Raw genomic sequence first — 21,069 nt, forward strand, 5'->3', positions numbered from 1 at the left:
CCCGATGTAGCCAATCCTCCTGGAGCTTACAGTAGGCCCTGTACTAAAAGCCCTGTAAGCTCTTGAAGGATTTTCCTTTTTCCCAAGTTCTCTTCACCTTGATTAAATGTCTTCCCCCTTTACTTTAACGAAGATGCTGTCCTTGGGGTTTACTTTGCCACGGTCAACTAGGGATATCTATGGGGACAATAAATGAAAAAGAACAGTTCTGTATAGTTATGCCAGAGCTATTTTTCCCCTGGACGGTTTTCCCCTCCCCACCCGCTACTGCGGATAATCTGAAAGTGTTGAAAACTATACAATCACCATGAAGGTGATAGGCCATGTTTGTGGACTTCTTCGCCCTTGTAAGAACCTTTCCGGATATAAACATACCAACACAAAAGGCTATGTCATTTGTCGGTATTTGTTTGCCTTTGCATTGTATGTTGGAAAGTGCCGGAGAGATTTGGCAACACCAGCTGCCACAGCTGAAAGAAATAAAGATTTGAAAAATGTAGATTCCATTATCCTCCCCGGCTGGATGTTCCATAAAGAGTGTTACTGCCATCTCCGAGTGGCTTAAACAATGTATTAGGGAAGGACCAAAGAAACCTAATCTTTCAGAACGATATGGACCAAAACGATTGGATCCAGCGTAAAGCTTTTATTTGAACCTGCACGCCTTTTCTTACCGGTGCAGACTATTAAAAAACGTCTGAATGACCGCTGACCCTGGACTCAGGACTTCCAAACTAACAGTGCCATCTAGGGTTGCCAATTCTGATTTGGGAAATTCTTGGAGATTTGGAGGTGCAGGGGTGGAACTCTAGCAGGAGCTCCTTTGCATATTAGGCCACATCCCCTGGATGTAGCCAATCCTCCAAGAGCTTACAAAAAAGAGCCTTGTAAGCTCTTGGAGGATTGGCTACATCAGGGGGTGTCTGGCCTAATAAGCAAAGGAGCTCCTGCTAGAATTCCACCCCTGTGGAGGTGGAGCTTATAATTCTGGAAGATCTTCAGGCCCTACCTGGTGGTTGGCATCCGTAAGGACTACGAAGAAGCATCCTAAGTAGAAGGGGGTGAAGACTTTGTGCTTTGATTTGGTGTTCCCTCGCTAACCCTTACTAGCCCTCCTCCCTGTTTGCATGGCTTTATGCGTTTGCATGGTTTATTTATTTAAACACACCCACATGTGGTAGAGGTGGAAAGTGCTGAGAGCCACCTGAAATAGCAGTTAAGAGCGGTGGACTCTAATCTGGAGAGGGGGGGTTGATTCCCCACTCCTCCTCCACATGCAGCCAGCTGGGTGACCATGGGTCAGTCAGAGTTCTCCCAGAGTTCTCTCGGACCCACCTGCCTCACCAAGGCGTCTGTTGTGGGGAGAAGAAGGGAAGGAGATTGTAAGCCGCTCCGAGATAGTGAAAAGTGGGGTATAAAACCCAACTCTTCTTCTCTCCTCCTCCTCCTCCTGTTGCGTCGCAGCCGACTTATGGTGCCCCCCATAGGCAAGAGATGTTCAGAGGTGGTTGGCCAGTGCCTGCCTTTGCGTAGCAGCTATGGGCTTCCCTTGTGGTCTCCCATCCAAGTACTAACCAGGGCTGACCCCGCTTAGCTTCTGAGATCTGAGGAGATCAGGCTAGCCCTGGGCCATCGTAGACAGGGCCTTTTTTTGTAGCAGGAACGCCTTTGCATATTAGGTCACGCCCGGGGTCATTTTGTAGAAAAATAGGTGGTGGAGCCCATCCAGAGATTGTTACGCAGCTGTACCTACTATTCAATGGGCAAGGTGGGAAGGAGGAGGGGGAACCCTCAGAAAGGTTCAGGAGCTGTGCTCCTGTGAGCTCTTGATGAATTCAAGGCCTGGGCCACACACCCCTGATGCAGCCAACCCTCCAAGAGCTTTCAGGGCTCTTCGTACAGGGCCTACTGTAAGCTCCAGGAGGATTGGCTGCATCAGGGGGGCGTGGCCTAATATGCAAAGGAGCTTCTGCTAGAATTCCATCCCTGGGCCACACACCCCTGATGCAGCCAATCCTCCAAGAGCTTACAGGGCTCTTCGTACAGGGCCTACTCTAAGCTCCAGGAGGATTGGCTACATCAGGGGTGTGTGACCTAATATGCAAAGGAGTTCCTGCTATAAAAAAAGGTCCTGACCATAGATATATGCTTTTTGGCGTCCAAAAAAATCAAACATTTTTAATTGTAATCACCGATTCATGTTTTTGAGAGCCAGTTTGGCATAGTGGTTAAGTGCGCAGACTCTTCTCTGGGAGAACCGGGTTTGATTCCCCACTCCTCCACTTGCAGCTGCTGGCATGCCCTTGGGTCAGCCACAGCTGTCGTAGGAGTTGTCCTTGAAAGGGCAGCTGCCGTGAGAGCCTTCTCAGCCCCACCCTCCTCGCAGGGTGTCTGTTGTGGGGGGAGAAGATATAGGAGTTTATAAGCTGCTCTGAGTCTCTGATCCAGGGAGAAGGGCGGGGTATAAATCTGCAATTCTTCTTCAAAATGTTTTTAATGTTTTAACGTTCACCACCTTGGGGACTGTGAATCGGGTGTAAGGGCTGCATAGAAGTGCTTTAAATGAACACAAACAGATCAATGGAGCTATATAAAGTGAAGTCAATGGGCACAGAAAGGCACAGAAAGGCACTCCTTTCTTTAGGACTACAGCGTAAAACAGCTTTCAAAAATTCAGAACATCCAGTTACTTCTCAATCAGGAATGGGATAATTTGAAATGATACAAAAATCACGAATGTGTTGTGTTTTGTTTGCTGACAGGGTAACGCAAAAAAAACCAAAACCAGTCAGGCATATACTGGTGCTGGTGAAGTATATTTAGGTCTGACATAGCTGTCTTTTGTGGTTGTTTTGCTGTTATTGAGGCAGATGCCCCGGAACGATGGTGGCTAAACGGGAAACCCGCAGGTGCCTTAATTATTTCCATTCTTATTAGCGAGGCGCATCATGGGTAGAAATCCCCTCCTGATGCCAGCGCTGGAAACAATTAAAATTCAGAACCGAGCCTGTGCCATCTGCTCTTTACATAGCCTTCAGGCGGCACGTGCGTAACGTATAGAGAAAAATGATCCGAGAGTGGCGTCCCTCATGTCGGACGGAAACGTACGGCAGGGCTTCTTTTCCCCTACCTGCGGACATACCACTTATACCTAAAAACAGATGCCAAGATCCGAGTGCCCGGTTCAAGCCCAATCCAGCTGGTAGCTCCTGTTGGGTAGCGGTCCTTCTACCAATCCGGCACCAAGAAGTAGTTCTGCAGTGCTGAAACAGCAGTTCGAAGAAGCCATCGATTCGGATATTGATACTCTCCACCACCACCACCACCCAGTTTTGCAGATACAGCATTATCAGAGGCCTCTCTGTTCATTCCCCCTGACATTCCATGCTAGCGAAAGGCTTCCTCTGCAAAGCTGGACAGAAGATGCACGGGAAGTGAAACGCGGGCTGCTGCTGACCGTCCCAGAGAGCAGCGCCGAGATCAATGCGATTGGCAGAACCGACAAATCTTGTAAAGATCAGCCCTGTGCACCGTATTCTCCTGTGGCAGCAAACTGCAATGTTACGCTATCGTCTCCCGGGGCTGAGAATTTGTGCCCTTGTCCCGTAACCTTACTCCTACCATGGTTACCACTGGGGGAGCTGGAAGACTTTCTTAGTCACAGAATCTGTTGACTTTCAGATTCTTTACTTCCTTAGAAAGCTGTGGAATATACCACACTTTGTGTTGGTGTGGCGTTGCACACTGAATTTGGCTGGCCCTCGTTGGAGGTGAAGACGTATGAACATATATGAAGCTGCCTTATACTGAATCAGACCCTCGGTCCATCGAAGTCAGAATTGTCTACTCAGACTGGCAGCGGCTCTCCAGGGTCTCAAGCGGAGGTTTTTCACGCCTAGTTGCCTGGACCCTTTGGTGTAGGAGAGCCAGTTTGGTGTAGTGGTTAAGTGCGCGGACTCTTATCTGGGAGAACCGGGTTTGATTCCCCACTCCTCCACTTGCACCTGCTGAGATGGCCTTGGGTCAGCCATAGCTTTGGCAGAGGTTGTCCTTGAAAGGGCAGCTGCTGTGAGAGCCCTCTCCAGCCCCACCCACCTCACAGGGTGTCTGTTGTGGAGGAGGAAGGTAGAGGAGATTGTGAGCCGCTCTGTGACTCTTCGGAGTGGAGGGCGGGATATAAATCCAATATCTTCTTCTTCTTCTTCTTAGTTGGAGATGCCAGAGATTGAACCTGGGACCTTCTGCTTACCAAGCAGATGCTCTACCACTGAGCCACCATCTCTCCCCACGGATCGGTGCTTAAAGTTACTTCTCTGCACCAACGGCTGATCTTATGGAAGGAGGATTCTTATAAATCATCATGACTTAGGATCGTGGACAAGAAATTGTTAGCTTTTGGGTTTACCACTGAATCTTTCAAGCAACTGGGGCTCACTGAATCGGTGATTACAATTAAAAAGCGGATTTGGCAGACTGATTATAATAGTTCTATTCTGCACCTGTAAAACGGTGGTCAAGTCCAATGTCCCTGCTAAGCTAGAGTGTTGCGAGCAAAAATTCCACTTTGTGAGCTACTGGCATTGAAGTTGTGAGCTGCTGCATAAATTATTGTGCTCTGGGGTCATCCTTCCTGAGCTAAGACAAAAAATGTGTCCGCTGGAGGTTAAAAATCAGTGAGCCAGCTCCCGCTAACACAGTTTCGAGGAAACACTAATCAAGTCCTATGAGGCACATGAAAGACACGGGGATCAATTGCCATGTCTTGCGTCTCTCATGGAGAGCCCTGCGTTGGTAAAAACACAGCAGAAACTCTTGGGACAGATGCCCCCAAGGAAGCCTTTCTGGGGGGGGGGGGAACCAGGGAGTGCCAGCAGGAGGACAGATATTAAGTCTCGCCAGGTTGGAAGACAAAGATACCTCTTCCTGTATGGCCTTTTGTGTGATATGCAGTCACTAGGCTTACCAGGTCTGTTTGAAACACTTATGAGGATAGGGGGCGGGGTTCCGGGATCTGGAAGCTTCCTCGTGTGACGTGCCTGCCCACATCACCCAGAAGCGATGTAAGCATGCCGGTGGTATTGATGTTCTGGTTTTGGGGCAAAACTCTATGGTAGACCCAGCCTCAAACCAGAGGTTTGCACAAAAACCAGAGCGTTGCTCCCGCCAATGCTGACGTTACTTCCAGGAGACATAGGCACATTGCATTTATTTTTGGTGATGTTCCTTTTTTTGGGAGGGGGATTTCCTCCTGCTGGCCAGTGGTGGGCAGGAGTCCGCAAAAATGGGGGATCCCCCACCCGCAACTGGGGAATGCCAACTGGAGAGCCAGTTTGGCATAGTGGTGAAGTTCACAGACTCTTATCTGGGAGAACCAGGTTTGATTCCCCACTCCTCCACCTGCAGCTGCTGGAATGGCCTTGGGCCAGCCATAGCTCTCATAGGAGTTGTCCTTGAAAGGGCAGCTGCTGTGAGAGTAAGCCCCAGCCACCTCACAGGGTTTCTGTTGTGTGTGTGTGTGGGGGGGGAGGTAAAGGAGATTGTGACTGCTCTGAGACTTTGAGATTCAGAGTATAGGGCAGGATATAAATCCAATTTCTTCTTTTCTTCTTATCGCCAGGGCTTTTTTGTAGCAAGAACTCCTTTGGGGGGGGGAGGTAAAGGAGATTGTGACTGCTCTGAGACTTTGAGATTCAGAGTATAGGGCAGGATATAAATCCAATTTCTTCTTTTCTTCTTATCGCCAGGGCTTTTTTGTAGCAGGAACTCCTTTGCATAGTAGGCCACACCCTTCTGATGTAGCCAATCCTCCAAGAGTTTACAGTAGGTCCTGTAAGAAGAGCCCTGTAAGCTCTTGGGGGATTGGCTACTTTAGGGGGGCATGGCCTAATATGCAAAGGAGTTCCTGCTGCAAAAAAAAAGCCCTGCTCATCACTGACCATTCATGCAACTTGAAAGTTAAGTGCCCCTCTGACAGTCTGGAATCACCTATTCAGATCTTCCCACCCTTTGCAAAGCTTTTGCCAAACGTATGAATCGGCTTCGTGTCTCCGGCGTTGTAATCCTGAATTGATTCAGTCAAGAACTTCCCTTCCTATTGCTGTGTAGTTTTCTGTAGTTTTCTCCTGGTAAACTGCCCAAGTCTCAAGTATTCTTTTATCTTCTCTTGTAATCTTTTGTTTCTCAAAAAGAAGAAGAAGAAGAATTGCAGATTTATACCCCGCCCTTCTCCCTGAATCAGAGACTCAGAGCGACTTACAATCTCCCATGTCTTCTCCCCCCACAACAGACACCCTGTGAGGTGGGTGACGCTGAGAGGGCTTCACAGCAACTGCCTTTTCAAGGACAACGCCTATGAGAGCTATGGCTGACCCAAGGCCATTCCAGCAGCTGCAAGTGGAGGAGTGGGGAATCAAACCCAGTTCTCCCAGATAAGAGTCCGCACACTTAACCGCTACACCAAACTGGCTGTAGAACCCATTTTTTTTGCTATAGGCCAAAAACAGTGTAACTGTTGGGTTGGATGTAAAAAATAAAGAAATGAATCATCTGTCTTGGAAGCAGAGATGCTTTACACAGTATCCCTGATCCTCCACGTTTCCCAGTTAAGGGGGGGGGAGGGAAACGCTGTCCAAACAAATCACAAAGACAATCTGCCTCCAATGGCAACAAGACAAAGAAATGTTAACTTACAAAAATAGAAGCGCATCTTCCATGACATATTCATGGAGGTTCATTTAACTTATTGTGAGCAGGCTGACTTCGGAAAGGTTAACTCGCGACAGCTCCAAGCCCAGGTAAGAGAAAGAAGACGAGAGGTCCTATAGAAGATGAGAACAGAAGGCAAGGAACGGCCCAAGAGATTCCGCATCTAACCGATGAGAGGGGGCGGCCAACTGTCAAGTAGACCCGATTAGGAGCAGGGCTTTTTTATTTTTTATTTTTGCCTGGGAAAACGTGGAGGGATGGTGACCCGGAACCTCTTTGTGAAAACAAAAGTCTCAAAAAATTTACACAAAAAGAGCCATAATAAAAACATTAGTAGACCGTGCAAAGTAGATATGTGAACCCAGGGATGGAATTCTAGCAAGAGCTCCTTTGCATATTAGGCCACACCTCCCGATGTAGCCAATCCTCCTGGAGCTTACAGTAGGCCTTGTACTAAGAGCCCTGCAAGCTCTTGGAGGATTGGCTACATCGGGGGGGGGGGGTTCGTAGCAGGAACTCTTTTGCATATTAGGCCGCACCCCCCCCCCTGATGTAGCCAATCCTCCAAGAGCTTACAGGGCTTTTTTTTGTAAGCTCTTGGAGGATTGGCTACATCAGGAGTGTGTGGCCTAAAAATGCAAAGGAGCTCCTGCTAGAATTCCACCCCTGTGTGAACCACATTTTCTCAGTGATGAACTAAATCATCTAAACCATGCACTTCAAGCAAATGGCGACTCTAAGAATGAAATCAGAAGAGCAATTAAACCAAGGATTAAACAAACTGAAGAAAAACAATCTCCCACCCCAAAAAAAGGTGTTTTTGCCATATATCCAAGGAATCACTGGTCAGATGGGAAAACTTATGAGGAAACATAACCTACAAATAGTGTTCAGACCCACCAGAAAAATACATCAGACCAGGCCTCAGATTCAGCAGGAACTCACAAGAGCGCAGCTCCTGAACTTTTCTGAAGGTTCCCCCGCTTTCTCCCCACCTACCTTGTCCATTGAATAGTAGGTCCAGCTGCATAACAGATTAGAATTGTGGGCAGCCAGCCAGCCACCAGGGGCTTTGCCACACCCCCAGCAGCCCTCATTAACCCCTGGAGAAGCCCGCATCACCCTTTCTCCACTTCTTATGTGATTTTGGGCGGCAGGTGGCTTGCTGGCCTTTCGACTGGCGGGGGCGGGGGGAGAAGCCAAGGGGGCTGGCTGGATCTCTAGCCAGCTCAAGCAGGCCTTGCTCGCTCGGGGCTCTCCTTTCTTGCATCAGGTACTTTTGGATGGGTGGCTAGTATATGCTAATGAGTTATGCTAATGAGCTCCACCACCTATTCTTCTACAAAACAACCCCTGCATCAGATGCTATGATCTGCCAAAGACAGAAGACATCCCCTCACTTCTGCAGGAGTATACCCCATACCCTGCAGTTGTGGACAAGTTTACATCGGGACCACACAACGTAGCATTCAGACAAGAATAAAAGAACAGGAAAGACACTGCAGACTTGGCAAACCTGAAAAATCAGCAGTGGCTGGACACAGCCTATGTCAAACAGGACACAGTATCTTAGTAATGCTGGACAACACATCCAATGACCATGCCAAATTACACAGGAAAGCCATTGAAATGCATAAGCACAAACACAATTTCAACAGGAAGGAAGTTTAAAAATGAATAGGGCATGGCTTCCAGTCCTGAAAAACACAAAATGCCCTACAGCTTACAACAGCACTACAGATAAGATTGGAATGTCAATAGCCAATCCATATACAAAAGAACCCCCTTAGGTAAGCTCCTCCATTAACATGTCACAGCCCAGGAAGCTCCCACAAGATAATGACTCAGCCCTATCCCACTTTCCTGAGTAGATATAAATTACCTGCCTACCAACTTCTTCTCAATTTGACCCAGAGAGAACTCCAGTTTTTCTGGGTTACACCTCTGAGGATGCCAGCCACAGTTGCTGGTGAAACATCAGGTCTCACAATGCCAAGACACGGCCACACAGCCCGGAAAATCTACAACAACCAATCTCCAAAAAAAATGTTTAAAAGTTCCTGAGGGGCAACAGGGGAGCATGACGTCACTTCTGATGTCAGGAAAATATTTAAATAAAACTTTTAAAATAAGATTTAAACGAGCAGCTCCCAGACAAGCAGGGAAGCAGTCAGAGAGAGCAAAGGGCACATGTGTTGCTCTCGCCAATACAAGAGCTATTTCCTCCAGGGAGTGTGAAAGGGGATTCCCCTAGATTAACCTATTGTCCCTCAAGAAAGTCCTCCTTGTCAGTCAAAAGCATAACTTCCAGGGCTTTTTCTGTAGCAAGAACTCTTTTGCATATTAGGCCACACACCCCTGGTGTAGCCAATCCTCCAAGAGCTTACAGGGCTCTTAGCACAGGGTCTACTCCAGGAGGATTGGCTACACCAGGGGTGTGTGGCTTAATAGGCAAAGGAGTTCCTGCTACAAAAAATGCCCTAATACCATCTTTAGTGTTTGTGAAAATTGCTGGACCTCCCTGAACAAGCCTTTGATGCAGCAAAGCACATTAAAACATGGTGGCTTCAAGGTCGTCTTTCAGCATTCGGCACCTGAAAGCAAGATCCAAAAAAGAACTGAGGAAGTTGGTAGCTTGCCTAAAGTCTGAAAACTGCTTTAAGGTAGAGGTAAGTCCACAGCGCTTGAGAATAATATTGTTTCAAAGAATTCTGTGTGTTTCTTCTTAATTTCCCGCTTGAGAGTTCCAGCACCTCTTTTTCCAGAAAAAAAGCCCCGGCTTACACCGTAATGTGGTAATGACACTCTTATCCCGGGGTGGCCAAATTAACAATGTAAGAACCACATAGAATAAACGTCAAATGTCTGAGAGCTGCAAGACATGAAAGTCAGTTCTTTGAGAGGCACGAGGAAGGGAGGGAAGGAGGGAAGCAAATAGATGGGGGACGGATTGAGAGGTAGAAAGAAAGCAACTTTAACTTGTTGGGGGGCAATGATGGGAGGGCTTCTTGAGTTCCGGCCTCACTGGTGGACCTTCTGATGACATCTGGATTTTGGCCACTGTGCGACATAGAGTGTTGGACTAGATGGGCCATTGGCCTGATCCAATATGGCTTCTCTTATGTCTGGGGCAGTGATGCTCTGTATTCTTGGTGCTTGGGGGGCAAAAGTGGGAGGGCTTCTGGAGTTCTGGCCCTGCTGGTGAACCTCCTGATGGCCCCTGGGTTTTGGCCACTGTGTGACACAGAGCATTGGACTGGATGGGTCATTGGCCTGATCCAACATGGCTTCTCTTATGTTCTTATGTCTGGGGCAGTGATGCTCTGTTCTTGGTGCTTAGGGGGGCAAAAGTGGGAGGGCTTCTGGAGTTCTGGCCCCATTGGTGGATCTTCTGATGGCCCCGGGTTCTTCTTCTATGACACTGAACCCTGCTGTACCCACTGCTCCCTAAAACCCAGCTCGTGCCAGACTTCACCCCCCCCCCCCAAATCTCCAGGCATTTCCTAACCTGAGTTGGCAATCCCAGCTAAAGCCTCCCCATTGAGATTTATGTTCTTGCTGCTGCAGAAGTCCTGTGTTTGCCTTTCATAGATAAAGCGGTCCCCTGAGATCAGGCCGCTGCTTGATAGAAAGTCTCTTATTTTTAGAAATGGAAGAAATGCCAAGAGAAAGCCCTTTCTGACATTAACTTTGCTAATACTACCTATTTGAATCCGAGGTAGAACAGATGGTGAAATATAATGTAGCCACTGGGAGCTAAATACAAATTTACTAGCTGTTGGGACAGTCGAGTATTAAGAGGAAAACGGAGGGATAATGAAAGTACATTTTGTTCAACCGGCTTCTGATGAGGCATAAAATAAAATGTAAATAATTTCTGCACGGAAAGAAATTAGCATAATGGTTTTGGCATTTGCAATTAGAATGAGGCTTGCATTTTATAACCCGAGATTTGAAAACGAGGGAAGAGCAACGCCATTTACCTGGATTTGCGGGGAAAGGATTATATCAATTCCATTATCACTGTCAGTAATGAAACACAGCGCCGATACCATTAACATTGTGTGCAATAAAGAGGGTGTGATTAGTCTCCACTCGGATTTGCCACGAGAAAAGAAAAGGAACGGGGAGGGGGAAGAAAGTGTCGGGAAGCCGGAGGTGAGCAAAGCCGGAAGGAAGCGCTATTAACCTGGACTTGAAAGGCATAAAAGTGTCAATATTACAACCAAAGGGCTGTAATTAAAATCGGGGTTAACGGAGCTGACGAAAGGCGCTCGTAATTAGGAAGCCGCAGCTTGGCGCTGACCTGGGCTTCCGACAAAGATCGAGCCTGGATTTTTAATTTGCAGACGTTTGATCTCTGGGTCACGCAAAGGAAAGCCCTCATAGCCATTTGCTTTTCCTAGGCTTAGTGGAGAGAGCTATTATGAGGCCTGCACTGACCGTGAGGCCTCGGAAGCTAAGCAGAGTCAGACCAGGTTAGCACTTCGATGGGAGACCACCAAGGAATGCCGGGGGTGCTATGCAGAGGCAGGCAAAGGCAAAACGTCTCTTGCCTTGAAAACCTGACGGGGTCGCCGTAAGTTAAAATAGAATAAGGCCATGTCTTCATCCTGCCCTCCTTAGCCTGGCTGTCCTTTTCCCTTCTGACCTCCTTGTCTGCCTCATCTACTTTGTGATGTTGACTGGGCCTGTGATGTCATAGAGCTTGCATTGCCAGGGAGTATCACTGGCTGTTACTAGTGGGAGGGGGCAGGGGGGTCCTTTTCCCTTCTGACTTCCTTCCCTTCCTCATCTCCTTTGTGATGTCATCTGAGCCTCTGATGTCATAGAGAGCTTGTGTTGCCAGGGAGTGTCATTGGCTGTCTCTAGAGGGAGGGGGCAGGGGGAGGGTCCTTTCCCCTTCTGGCCTCCTTCCCTGCCTCATCCCCTTTGTGATGTCAACTGGAGGTGCGATGTCATGGAGAGCTTGTGTTGCCAGGGAGTGTCATTGGCTGTCACTAGTGGGAGGGGGCAGGGGGGTCCTTTTCCCTTCTGGCCTCCTTGCCTGCCTCATCCCCTTTGTGATGTCAACAGGGCCTGTGATGTCATAGAGAGCTTGTGTTGCCAGAGAGTGTCATTGGCTGTCGCTAGTGGGAGGGGGCAGGGGGGTCCTTTTCCCTTCTGGCCTCCTTGCCTGCCTCATCCCCTTTGTGATGTCACTGGGCCTGTGATGTCATAGAGAGCTTGTGTTGCCAGAGAGTGTCATTGGCTGTCACTAGTGGGAGGGGGCAGGGGGGTCCTTTTCCCTTCTGACCTCCTTCCCTGCCTCATCTCCTTTGTGATGTGAACAGGGCCTGTGATGTCCTAGAGAGCTTGTGTTGCCAGGGAGTGTCATTGGCTGTCGCTAGTGGGAGGGGCAGGGAGTCCTTTTCCCTTCTGACCTCCTTGCCTGCCTCCTCTCCTTTGTGATGTCACTGGGCCTGTGATGTCATAGAGAGCTTGTGTTGCCAGGGAGCCTCATTGGCTGTCGCTAGTGGGAGGGGGCGGGGGAGTCCTTTTCCCTTCTGACCTCCTTGCCTGCCTCCTCTCCTTTGGGATGTCGACTGGGACTGTGATGTGATAGTGGGCTTGTGTTACCAGGATGTGTCATTAGATTAGTTGCCGTGGTTCGGTTTTGTTTTTAACTGCATAACTCGGGGGCCACATTACGGGAAGGCCCAGGGGCTATCCCAGTCTTATCAGATCTCAGAAGCTAAGCAGGGCCTGTTGTGGTTACTACTTGGATGCGAGACCACCATGGAAGTCCAAGTTCGCTACGTGGAGGTAAGCAATGGCAAACCACTCCTGAATCTCTCTTGCCTTCAAAACCGTACAGGGCATTATAAGTGGGCTGCGATGTGATAGCACTTTTCAGCACCACCAAGCAAGAGTGGGCCCTGGTTACTACTTGGATGGGAGACAACCGAGGGTCACGACGCAGAGGCAGGCAATGGCCAACCACCTCTGTTCGTCTCTTACTGTGAAATCCCTACAGTCACCTGTGACTTGACAACACTTTCCAACACTGCCATTTTGATGCCAAAAAGGATTATTCAAAATGGGGGACTGGGTTCAAATTAGTCACAAACAACAGGCTTTTTTTTTTTTGAGCGGGAACGCAGAGGAATGCAGCTTCGGTTGGCTTGGTGACAGGGGCTGTGTCCTAATATGCAAATAAGTTCATCGTGTGAAACAATGGTTGTGTCAGGGGGTGTGGCCCAGTATGCAAATGAGCTCCTGCTGGGCTTTTTCTACACCCCCCACCCAAATATAATATAACCCCCAACCCCTCTTCTCCCTGGCACTCTCCTGTGTCAAACCAAGTATCCACCAGACCTGGCAGGAGTCCTCTAAGATGTGGAGTTTTGTGGGCAAAAACTCTACTTTGTGAGCTACTGGCATTAAAGGTGTGAGCTATGGCATCAATCCGTTTGCTCTGGGGCCATTTTTCCTGAGCTAATATAAAAAATGTGTGAGCCAGAGGCTCACAAAACTGTGAGGTAGCTCACACTAGCTCAGCTTAGAGGGAACACGGGTTGGATCCTAGAACACAACAACCACAGCCAATAGCATACTCGGAATATCTTCTTCTGAGTTCCTTAATAGCGAGAACGTAGCTTCGGATCAGAATTTTAATTCATTCTTAGTTTACCTTTTCAGCAATTCACTGTGCACGCAAGTTACAAATTCGAGTTATTACTCCAACCACCTAATTCCGAACAGCATTTTTAACTTCAGAGTACAACATTTCCTCCACAACAAGGTGAGTTGCCACAAAAATGTAAGATGGAGCACTACAGATGCCCTGGCTCTTAATCAGGGCTGGCCCCAGACTGTCTGGTACCCTAGTCCAAGCTATCTTCTGGTGCCCCGTCCACCGTACTGATATAGTCACCAAGTCACCCGGGGGCACTCAATGTTTCACCCCAGGAGGCCAGCGCCCTAGGCAATTGCCTAGAATCATAGAGTTGGAAGGGACCTCTAGGGTCATCTAGTCCAACCCTCTGCACAATGCAGGAAATTCACAAACACCTCCCCCTAAATTCACAGGATCTTCATTGCTGTCAGATGGCCATCTAGCCTCTGTTTAAAAACCTCCAAGGAAGGAGAGCCCACCACCTCCTGAGGAAGCCTGTTCCACCGAGGAACCGCTCTAACGGTCAGGAAGTTCTTCCTAATGTTGAGCCGGAAACTCTTTTAATTTCAACCCATTGGTTCTGGTCCTACCACAGAAAACATTTCCATACCATCCTCTATATGCCAGCCCTTCAAGTACTTGAAGATGGTGATCATATCACCTCTCAGCCACCTCCTCTCCAGACTAAACATGCCCAGCAATCTTTCTTCATAGGGCTTGGTCTCCAGACCCCTCACCATCTTCGTCGCCCTCCTCTGAATCCTTTCCAGCTTGTCTATATTCTTCTTAAAATGTGGTGCCCAAAACTGAACACAATACTCCAGGTGAGGTCTTACCAGAGCAGAGTAAAGCGATACCATCACAACACGTGATCTGGACGCTATACTTCTGTTGATATTGCATTTGCCTTTTTAGCCGCCGCATAACACTGTTGACTCATGTTCAGCGTATGATCCACTAAGACCCCTAGATCCTTTTCGCACATACAGCTGCTAAGACAAGTCTCCCCCATCCTATAACCATACATTTGGTTTTTTCTACCTAAATGAAGAACTTTACATTTGCCTAGTTTACCTAGTTGCATGGCCGGCCCTGCTCTGACTAGTTTATTTCAAAACCAGATAATCCCCTGTTCAGAAATCAAGTTCTCATTCTTTCAATTGAAGTTTGCACGTGTGGTAAGTTATAAAGTTTCAGCCTCTCCACCCCTGGATACATCCCCAATGCCAGAATAATGTTACACGGAGTATATCCATATCCCTGATCTACTATAATTTCTGACTAGGGACTGGATCGTGACCTCTCCTAATTAGGACGCCCTATGGATTCGTGCCCAATGCATATCAATGCCACCCGCGAAAAGGTTTTGTTGTTTTAATAATTACCTTGACTGCATTTGGGCGCTTTGAGGTCTTTTTTGTGCTCCCTCCCCCGACTCCGCTTTAGACGTGCAAGGAAAAAAGCCCAAGCGGTTTTCAAGGAATTGCCGATTCCGTACATGATTGTGTTTCCCTGCCGCGTGCAACTCGATGCGCCACCTTACCTTTTTCTTCCCCTTTGTTTTCTTGATTATTTTTATCTTCTTCAGAAGCCAGTGGTTTCTCTTCCTCGTTTTTCTCCTCTGGGATTATCGATGAATCTGAACAGGAGGGAGGACACGGATTTCGTAAATTCTATGGTTATTTTTAGTTCACTTGAGTGCTATTCCTTCCTGCCTCCCACCTTCCTTCCTTCCTTCCCTCCCTCCCAACCTCCCTCCCTCTCTCCCTCCCCTTCCTTCCTTCCTTCCCTCCCTTCCTTCCTTCCTTCCTTCCTTCCTTCCTTCCTTCCTTCCTTCCTTCCTTCCTTCCTTCCTTCCTTCCTTCCTTCCTTCCTTCCTCTCTCTGGAATTCCTCATCTGGAATGATGTAATTACTTCCTGTTTTGGAACCAGAACGTAAGGACATCATCATCAACAACAACAATAATTCTGCCCACTCCATTTCCCACAATTGTGACTCAGGGCAGCATATAACCTGTGTATACAGAATACGTCAAATAAAATCCATAAAAAGAATATGCAGCATTACATAATACTAAAACACAGTGCGGTCCGCTCGAATAGTGCGCTCCAATAATGCACTCCAAAACAGGAGCTTGCTCGTAAATCTCACTCTCTACATAGACTAAACAATTTCATGAATGCTAAAAGGAAGGGCTTTCTTTTTTGTAGCAGGAACTCCTTTGCATATTATGCCATACCCCTCTGATGTAGCCAGGGTTCTTTTTCTAGCAGGAGCTCCTCTGCATATTAGGCCACACACCCCAATGTAGCCAATCCTCCTGGAGCTTACGGTAGGCCCTGTTCAAAGAGCCCTCTAAGCTCTTGGAGGATTGGCTACAGAGGTGGAATTTTAGCAGGCGCTCCTTGGTATATTAGGCCACACACCCCTGATGTAGCCAGTCCTCCTGGAGCTTACAGTAGGCCCTGTACTAAGAGCGCTGAAAGCTCTTGGAGGATTGGCTACATCAGGGGGTGTGGCCAAATATGCAAAGGAGTTCCTGCTACAAAAAAAAAAGCCCTGCTGAAAGGCCATGTTTAATAACAAGCCAGGCAATGGAATCCCTTTTTTCCTTCTCTTTCCTGCTCACGTTCGTGAAGCAGAGGCACAAACCTTCTGTATCCATGCAGGAGACTTGAGAATCCGTCTGGGTGTTCATCTCTTCCTCCGTGGAATCATCTGGGATTCCTCCTAATCAATCAAAGATTTGAAAACCACATCAGTGTGATGCTCATGTGAGCGTGAAAATAGGGTGTTTTTTTTTTAAAAAAAAATCAAAATGGAATTACACATCTGAAACACACACAGGCACACACAAACACACCAGTTATCAGGACCTTTTTTTGTAGCAGGAGCTCCTTTGCATATTAGGCCACACACACCCTGACGTAGCCAATCCTCCTGGAGCTTACAGTAGGCTCTGTACCAAGAGCCCTGTAAGCTCTTGGGAGGACTGGCTACATCAGGAGTGTGTGGCTTAATATGCAAAGGAGCTCCTGCTACAAGGAATGCCCAGCCAGTTATTAGAAGACGTATAGAACAGCAGATTTTTCTGCGATCCTTCAGAAGTTTGAGCACACCAAAGGGAGGGGCTGTGGGTCAGTGGCAGAGACTCTGCTTGGCATGCAGAAGGTCCCAGGTTCAATCCCTGGCATCTTCAGTTTAAAAAGATCAGGTAGGAGGTAATGTGAAAGACCTCAGCCAGAAACCCCGGAGAGCCGCTGCTGGTCTGAGCAGACAACACTGACTTTGATGGACCAAGGCTCTAAGCCCCGTGTTCATGTGACGTTCGTGCCCCAACCTCAACCTTCGGTTGGACAATCTAAAATTCTCCATCAAGGAATTCCTTGTTAGCCCGCCCTTATAACTGACACCCGGACTCTATTAAAGAACAAATCTATAAACTGCGACCAGCCTTTGTGTGGTTTACTTGACAACCTTGGATCAATATTGTTATAACTGGAAAGTCTGATTCTTTTTTTGCTTACATCAGAGATTATGGCCCTCAATCTGAATCATTCGCAATAGCTATCGATTGAAAGTTGCGGTCATTTCCCTCAGACCACGCAAGGGGAAAGTGGGTTTTTATAGCCCCGGGAACCCAAGGTTTTTATAGCCCCGGGAACTACAGAAAACATACCAACAGGTTGGTCTTGTTCGCAGACGGCGTGAGGAAGCGGGTGGGGTTCTTGTGTCGCTTTGGAATGTTTGGGTGAATCTAACAAAGAGAAATACAAACCGGGAAATGATTCTCTGTGGATTTTCTACTGGACACACTCGATAGACAAACTCCAACAGGAGTAGGGTTGGGAGGGAGGGAGGAAAACAGATGAGGGAAGGGAGAAGGGAGAGGTGAGAAGAAAGCAACTTTAAATGCATTCTCCAAGCTGCCAGCTGGCTTGGCTTAGAGAAGTGATTTAAGGAGACAAGTGCCTTCTCCAAGCTGGCTGACATGATGGCGGGAGGCTTTGAGAGCCACATAATACGTGTGAATGGGATGGGATGGGATGGAGAAAGTAGAGAAAGAGGTACTTTTCTCCCTTTCTCACAATACAAGAACTCGTGGGCATTCGATGAAATTGCTGAGCAGACAGGTTAAAACGGATAAAAGGAAGTACTTCTTCACCCAAAGGGTGATTAACATGTGGAATTCACTGCCACAGGAGGTGGTGGCGGCCACAAGTATAGCCACCTTCAAGAAGGGTTTAGATAAAAATATGGAGCACAGGTCCATCAGTGGCTATTAGCCACAGTGTATGTGTATATATAAAATTTTTTGCCACTGTGTGACACAGAGTGTTGGACTTGATGGGCCGTTGGCCTGATCCAACATGGCTTCTCTTATGTTCTTATGAAGGAGCCACACGTGGCTTCTAAACCACAGTTTGGCCACCCCGTCCTAGTCCAATACTCCGCCATCTTGGCTTTCACAAAATAAATGCAAGGGCGCGAGAGTACCAAGGTTTGAGTGGCATGCGTATTAATTCAATTTTGTCTCCAAATGGTAATCAGCTATCAAATTATATATCCATTCTAATCTGTAAGAACTGGAGTTAAACATCACAGACAATGAAATTAGTATAGATTCTTCGCTAGGAATCTTCACTAATGTCCATAGCCCTACTAAATCTTCACATAATCTTCACATAAATCTTCCATAAACTTGAGTTTTATAGAATTTGGCTTAATCGTGGGCAGTTGGCCAAGGAATGCAGCGTCAGCTTCGGCCACCTAAGCCTGCCAAAAACCATCTTTGCGGGATGCATGAGAAACCTGGGTAGTTAACATCTGATCCAGATTTAATAATCTGCAAAGCAGGTATGCATCAAAGTTGGCGATTTTAATTAACGGCAAATAATTCCCAGGCAAATATTTAATTACCTACACAGCTTCTTTGATGGAGATTGCAATACGTTTATAAAGTCAACTTTTGAAGTGGAACTGTACGTATGCGCATTTTTTTTCAAATTATCTATGTTAAAGCTTCTCAAACTAATCCATTGCATTCTATTAAATCTTAGTTTGAATGTGAAATGCCCCCCCCCTTTTTTTTTTGCTAATACCATCAAAATAATAGTCTGAGAGAGTGCCATTTTGGAATTAAATCACAGAAACAGAAAGGGCCAAAAAGGCCATTAAAACATTCTAAACCATCCCGATTACAGCGTGCTACAAGAAGAAAGAAACAGTAGAAAGAAACCTATAAAGTAGAAAGAAACCTATAAAGAAACAGATCAAGTTAAGCACACGTTCACACAAAGCTACTTTGGAGTTCTATAAAACCATGCGCTCTGTCAAAATGCGCTCCCCCCCCCCTTTTTGGGGTCCTTCTATTATTTGGACATTTATACTAATTATCGGGTATCGATAATTATCGCTGGACCTTTCGCGAAGTCGTTCATGATATATGTTTATTGAGACAAATAGACGAGTTTTTTGGCATATATTGCTGTATCGTTGGAATTATTGCACCGTTGTTTTTCCGCTCTAAGTGGGCAGCCGTGTTGGTCTGAAGCAATAGAACAAAGCAGTAGACAAGTTGAACCTTTAAGACCAACTAGGTTTCATTCAGCATGTACGCTTTTGTGCGCTCTAAGCAGACTTCATCAGACAAAAATGGAACGGCAAGCAGTCCTTAATATAGAAAACGTGGGCAATGTGTTGGTATGTAGAGTCATGGGAATGTTTTTAGCAGATTAAAAGAATCACACATTGGGGTCTGTGTTTGTTAGTTAGTGTTGAACTGGGCTGAAACAACAGAGGAGGGTGATCAAAAGCAGATGGATGTCTTAGGTGTGAAGTGCCATAAATCTGGGTATCATTCTGGCTTTGCTAGTTCTGGGTTTAAATAGAAGGCATAGTTTCTCAAGGGGTTATAACATCATTATAGTTTGCCATTAGAGAAAAAGGAATACATTAAAATATTATCACATATACTAACCACTTCTTCCGTTATATTTTAATGTATTCTAATGGCAAACTATATGATGTTATAACCTCTTGAGATACTATGCCCTCCATTTAAACTGTCATGGGTGCTGGGGACCCTGCGGAAGAAGCCGAGCCTGTGGAAGAAACTGTGCCCCTGCCACCTGCACCAGTGCTCCTGCCTCCTGCTGGAGAAGAGTCAAGCCTCCCTGCCTCGCCCTCTCGGGTGGCTTGTGTGCGTGACCGCCTTCGTCAGGACCTCAGGGATCGGAGGAGGGCGGCACGCTCACGAGCAAGATGCTCCCTGAGCCCTGAGTTTTAAAAGGATTCTGGCCCTTCTAGGAGTGAGGGTGCTTGAGTCTCAGCAGGATCCTGGCCGCCCTCTGAGTCAGCAATTAGCCCAAATGGGCAACAGACAGCAGAGGGCTATATAGCTGTGGGCTTTGGGAGGAGGCTTTGTGGAAGCAACTAGTCACTTACCTGACGTTCTGGCATCCACTTCGGCTTCTGACTCCGGCTTCTGGACCCCCTGACTCTGGCGTTGACTTCTGGACCCCCTGACTTCGGCTTCTGAACCTCTGACCTGCGATACCTGGACGGTGATTTGGTTTTGGCGCTTTGGACCCTCCTTGCTACCCAGCTACAGACCTTGGACTGCCCCTGGACTTCGCCTGGCCTGGCCCCAGCCCGTGACATAAACCCACAACTAAGAAGCCAGAATGACACCCAGATTTATGGCACTTCACACCTATGACATGTCTGCTTTTTATCACCCTCCACTGCCGTTACAGCCCAGTTAACAATACCAAACAAACAAACACAGACCCCAATTTGTGATTCTTTTAATCTGCTAAAAACATTCCCATGACTCTATGTACCATTTCTCTATATTTAAAGATGGCTTGCCATTCCATTTTGTCCATTAGGAGCATAGAAAAACTTACATTCTGAATAAACCTTAGATGGTCTTAAAGGTGCAAATTTTCTGCTGCTTTGTTACATTAAAATATAGTGGAAGATGGGTTAGTATATGTAATAAGATAAACAGCCAATATTCCTTATTTGAGTATGTCAATACAACCCCCCCCCCCCCAATATTCTGATACACTGCAAAAATTCTACTCTGTTCGTGCACTGGGCTGCCACTTTGTTTTGCCTCTGGTTCACAAATTAAGCATGTACGAATATTGTTGGGGACAGGCCTCAGATTCAGTCGGAGCTCACAGGAGGAGCACAGCTCCTGAACCTTTCTGAGAGTTCCTCCTCCTCCTTCTGAGAGTTCCTCCTCCCTGTCCATTGAATAGTAGGTGCAGCTGCATAACAACCCCTGGATGAGCTCCACCCCCTATTTTTCGACAAAACGACCCCCGGTCGAGGGCAACCGGAGATCCTCTGATGACACTGTAGCCCATTGAGACTCCTGTCCTCCCCAGGCTCCGCCCCCAAATCTCCAGGAATTTCCCAATTTGGAGCTGACAACTCTACACTCCCATCCCTTGCTGGTGCCTAGAGATGTGAAGGCCCAGAAAAAAACCCGGAAAAATTCAGAAAAAAACCCCAGGTTTTTTTCCTGAAGCCTTTTTTGTTTTGTTTTGTTTTTCCGAAAAATTGAAAAAAAGAAAAGAAAAGAAATTGATTCTGGAACGTTCTATTTTAACAGGATGACTAAAATATTTTAAGAAAAGGTGTTCAAATATTTTCCAAATCATTTCTAAAAAATACGCGTGGTATCAGATT

At 47.1% G+C, this 21,069-nt stretch overlaps 1 protein-coding gene across 1 annotated transcript in view; it reads right to left on the minus strand.

Moving 5' to 3' along the window:
- The window catches only part of MACROD2 (mono-ADP ribosylhydrolase 2), a 1,708,848-nt gene that overhangs the window by 107,191 nt on the left and 1,580,588 nt on the right, over window positions 1-21,069 (minus strand). The window contains exons 13-15 of the mRNA XM_060230846.1: window positions 17,045-17,122; window positions 16,018-16,095; window positions 14,907-15,002 (exon numbers count right to left, since the gene is read on the minus strand). Of these exons, the coding sequence (XP_060086829.1) occupies window positions 14,907-15,002; window positions 16,018-16,095; window positions 17,045-17,122 (252 nt within the window). The remainder of the gene's footprint in view (window positions 1-14,906; window positions 15,003-16,017; window positions 16,096-17,044; window positions 17,123-21,069) is intronic.

The sequence above is a fragment of the Heteronotia binoei genome, chromosome 1 (genome assembly GCF_032191835.1).
Source record: "Heteronotia binoei isolate CCM8104 ecotype False Entrance Well chromosome 1, APGP_CSIRO_Hbin_v1, whole genome shotgun sequence".
In the NCBI taxonomy this organism is placed as follows: Eukaryota; Metazoa; Chordata; class Lepidosauria; order Squamata; family Gekkonidae; genus Heteronotia; species Heteronotia binoei.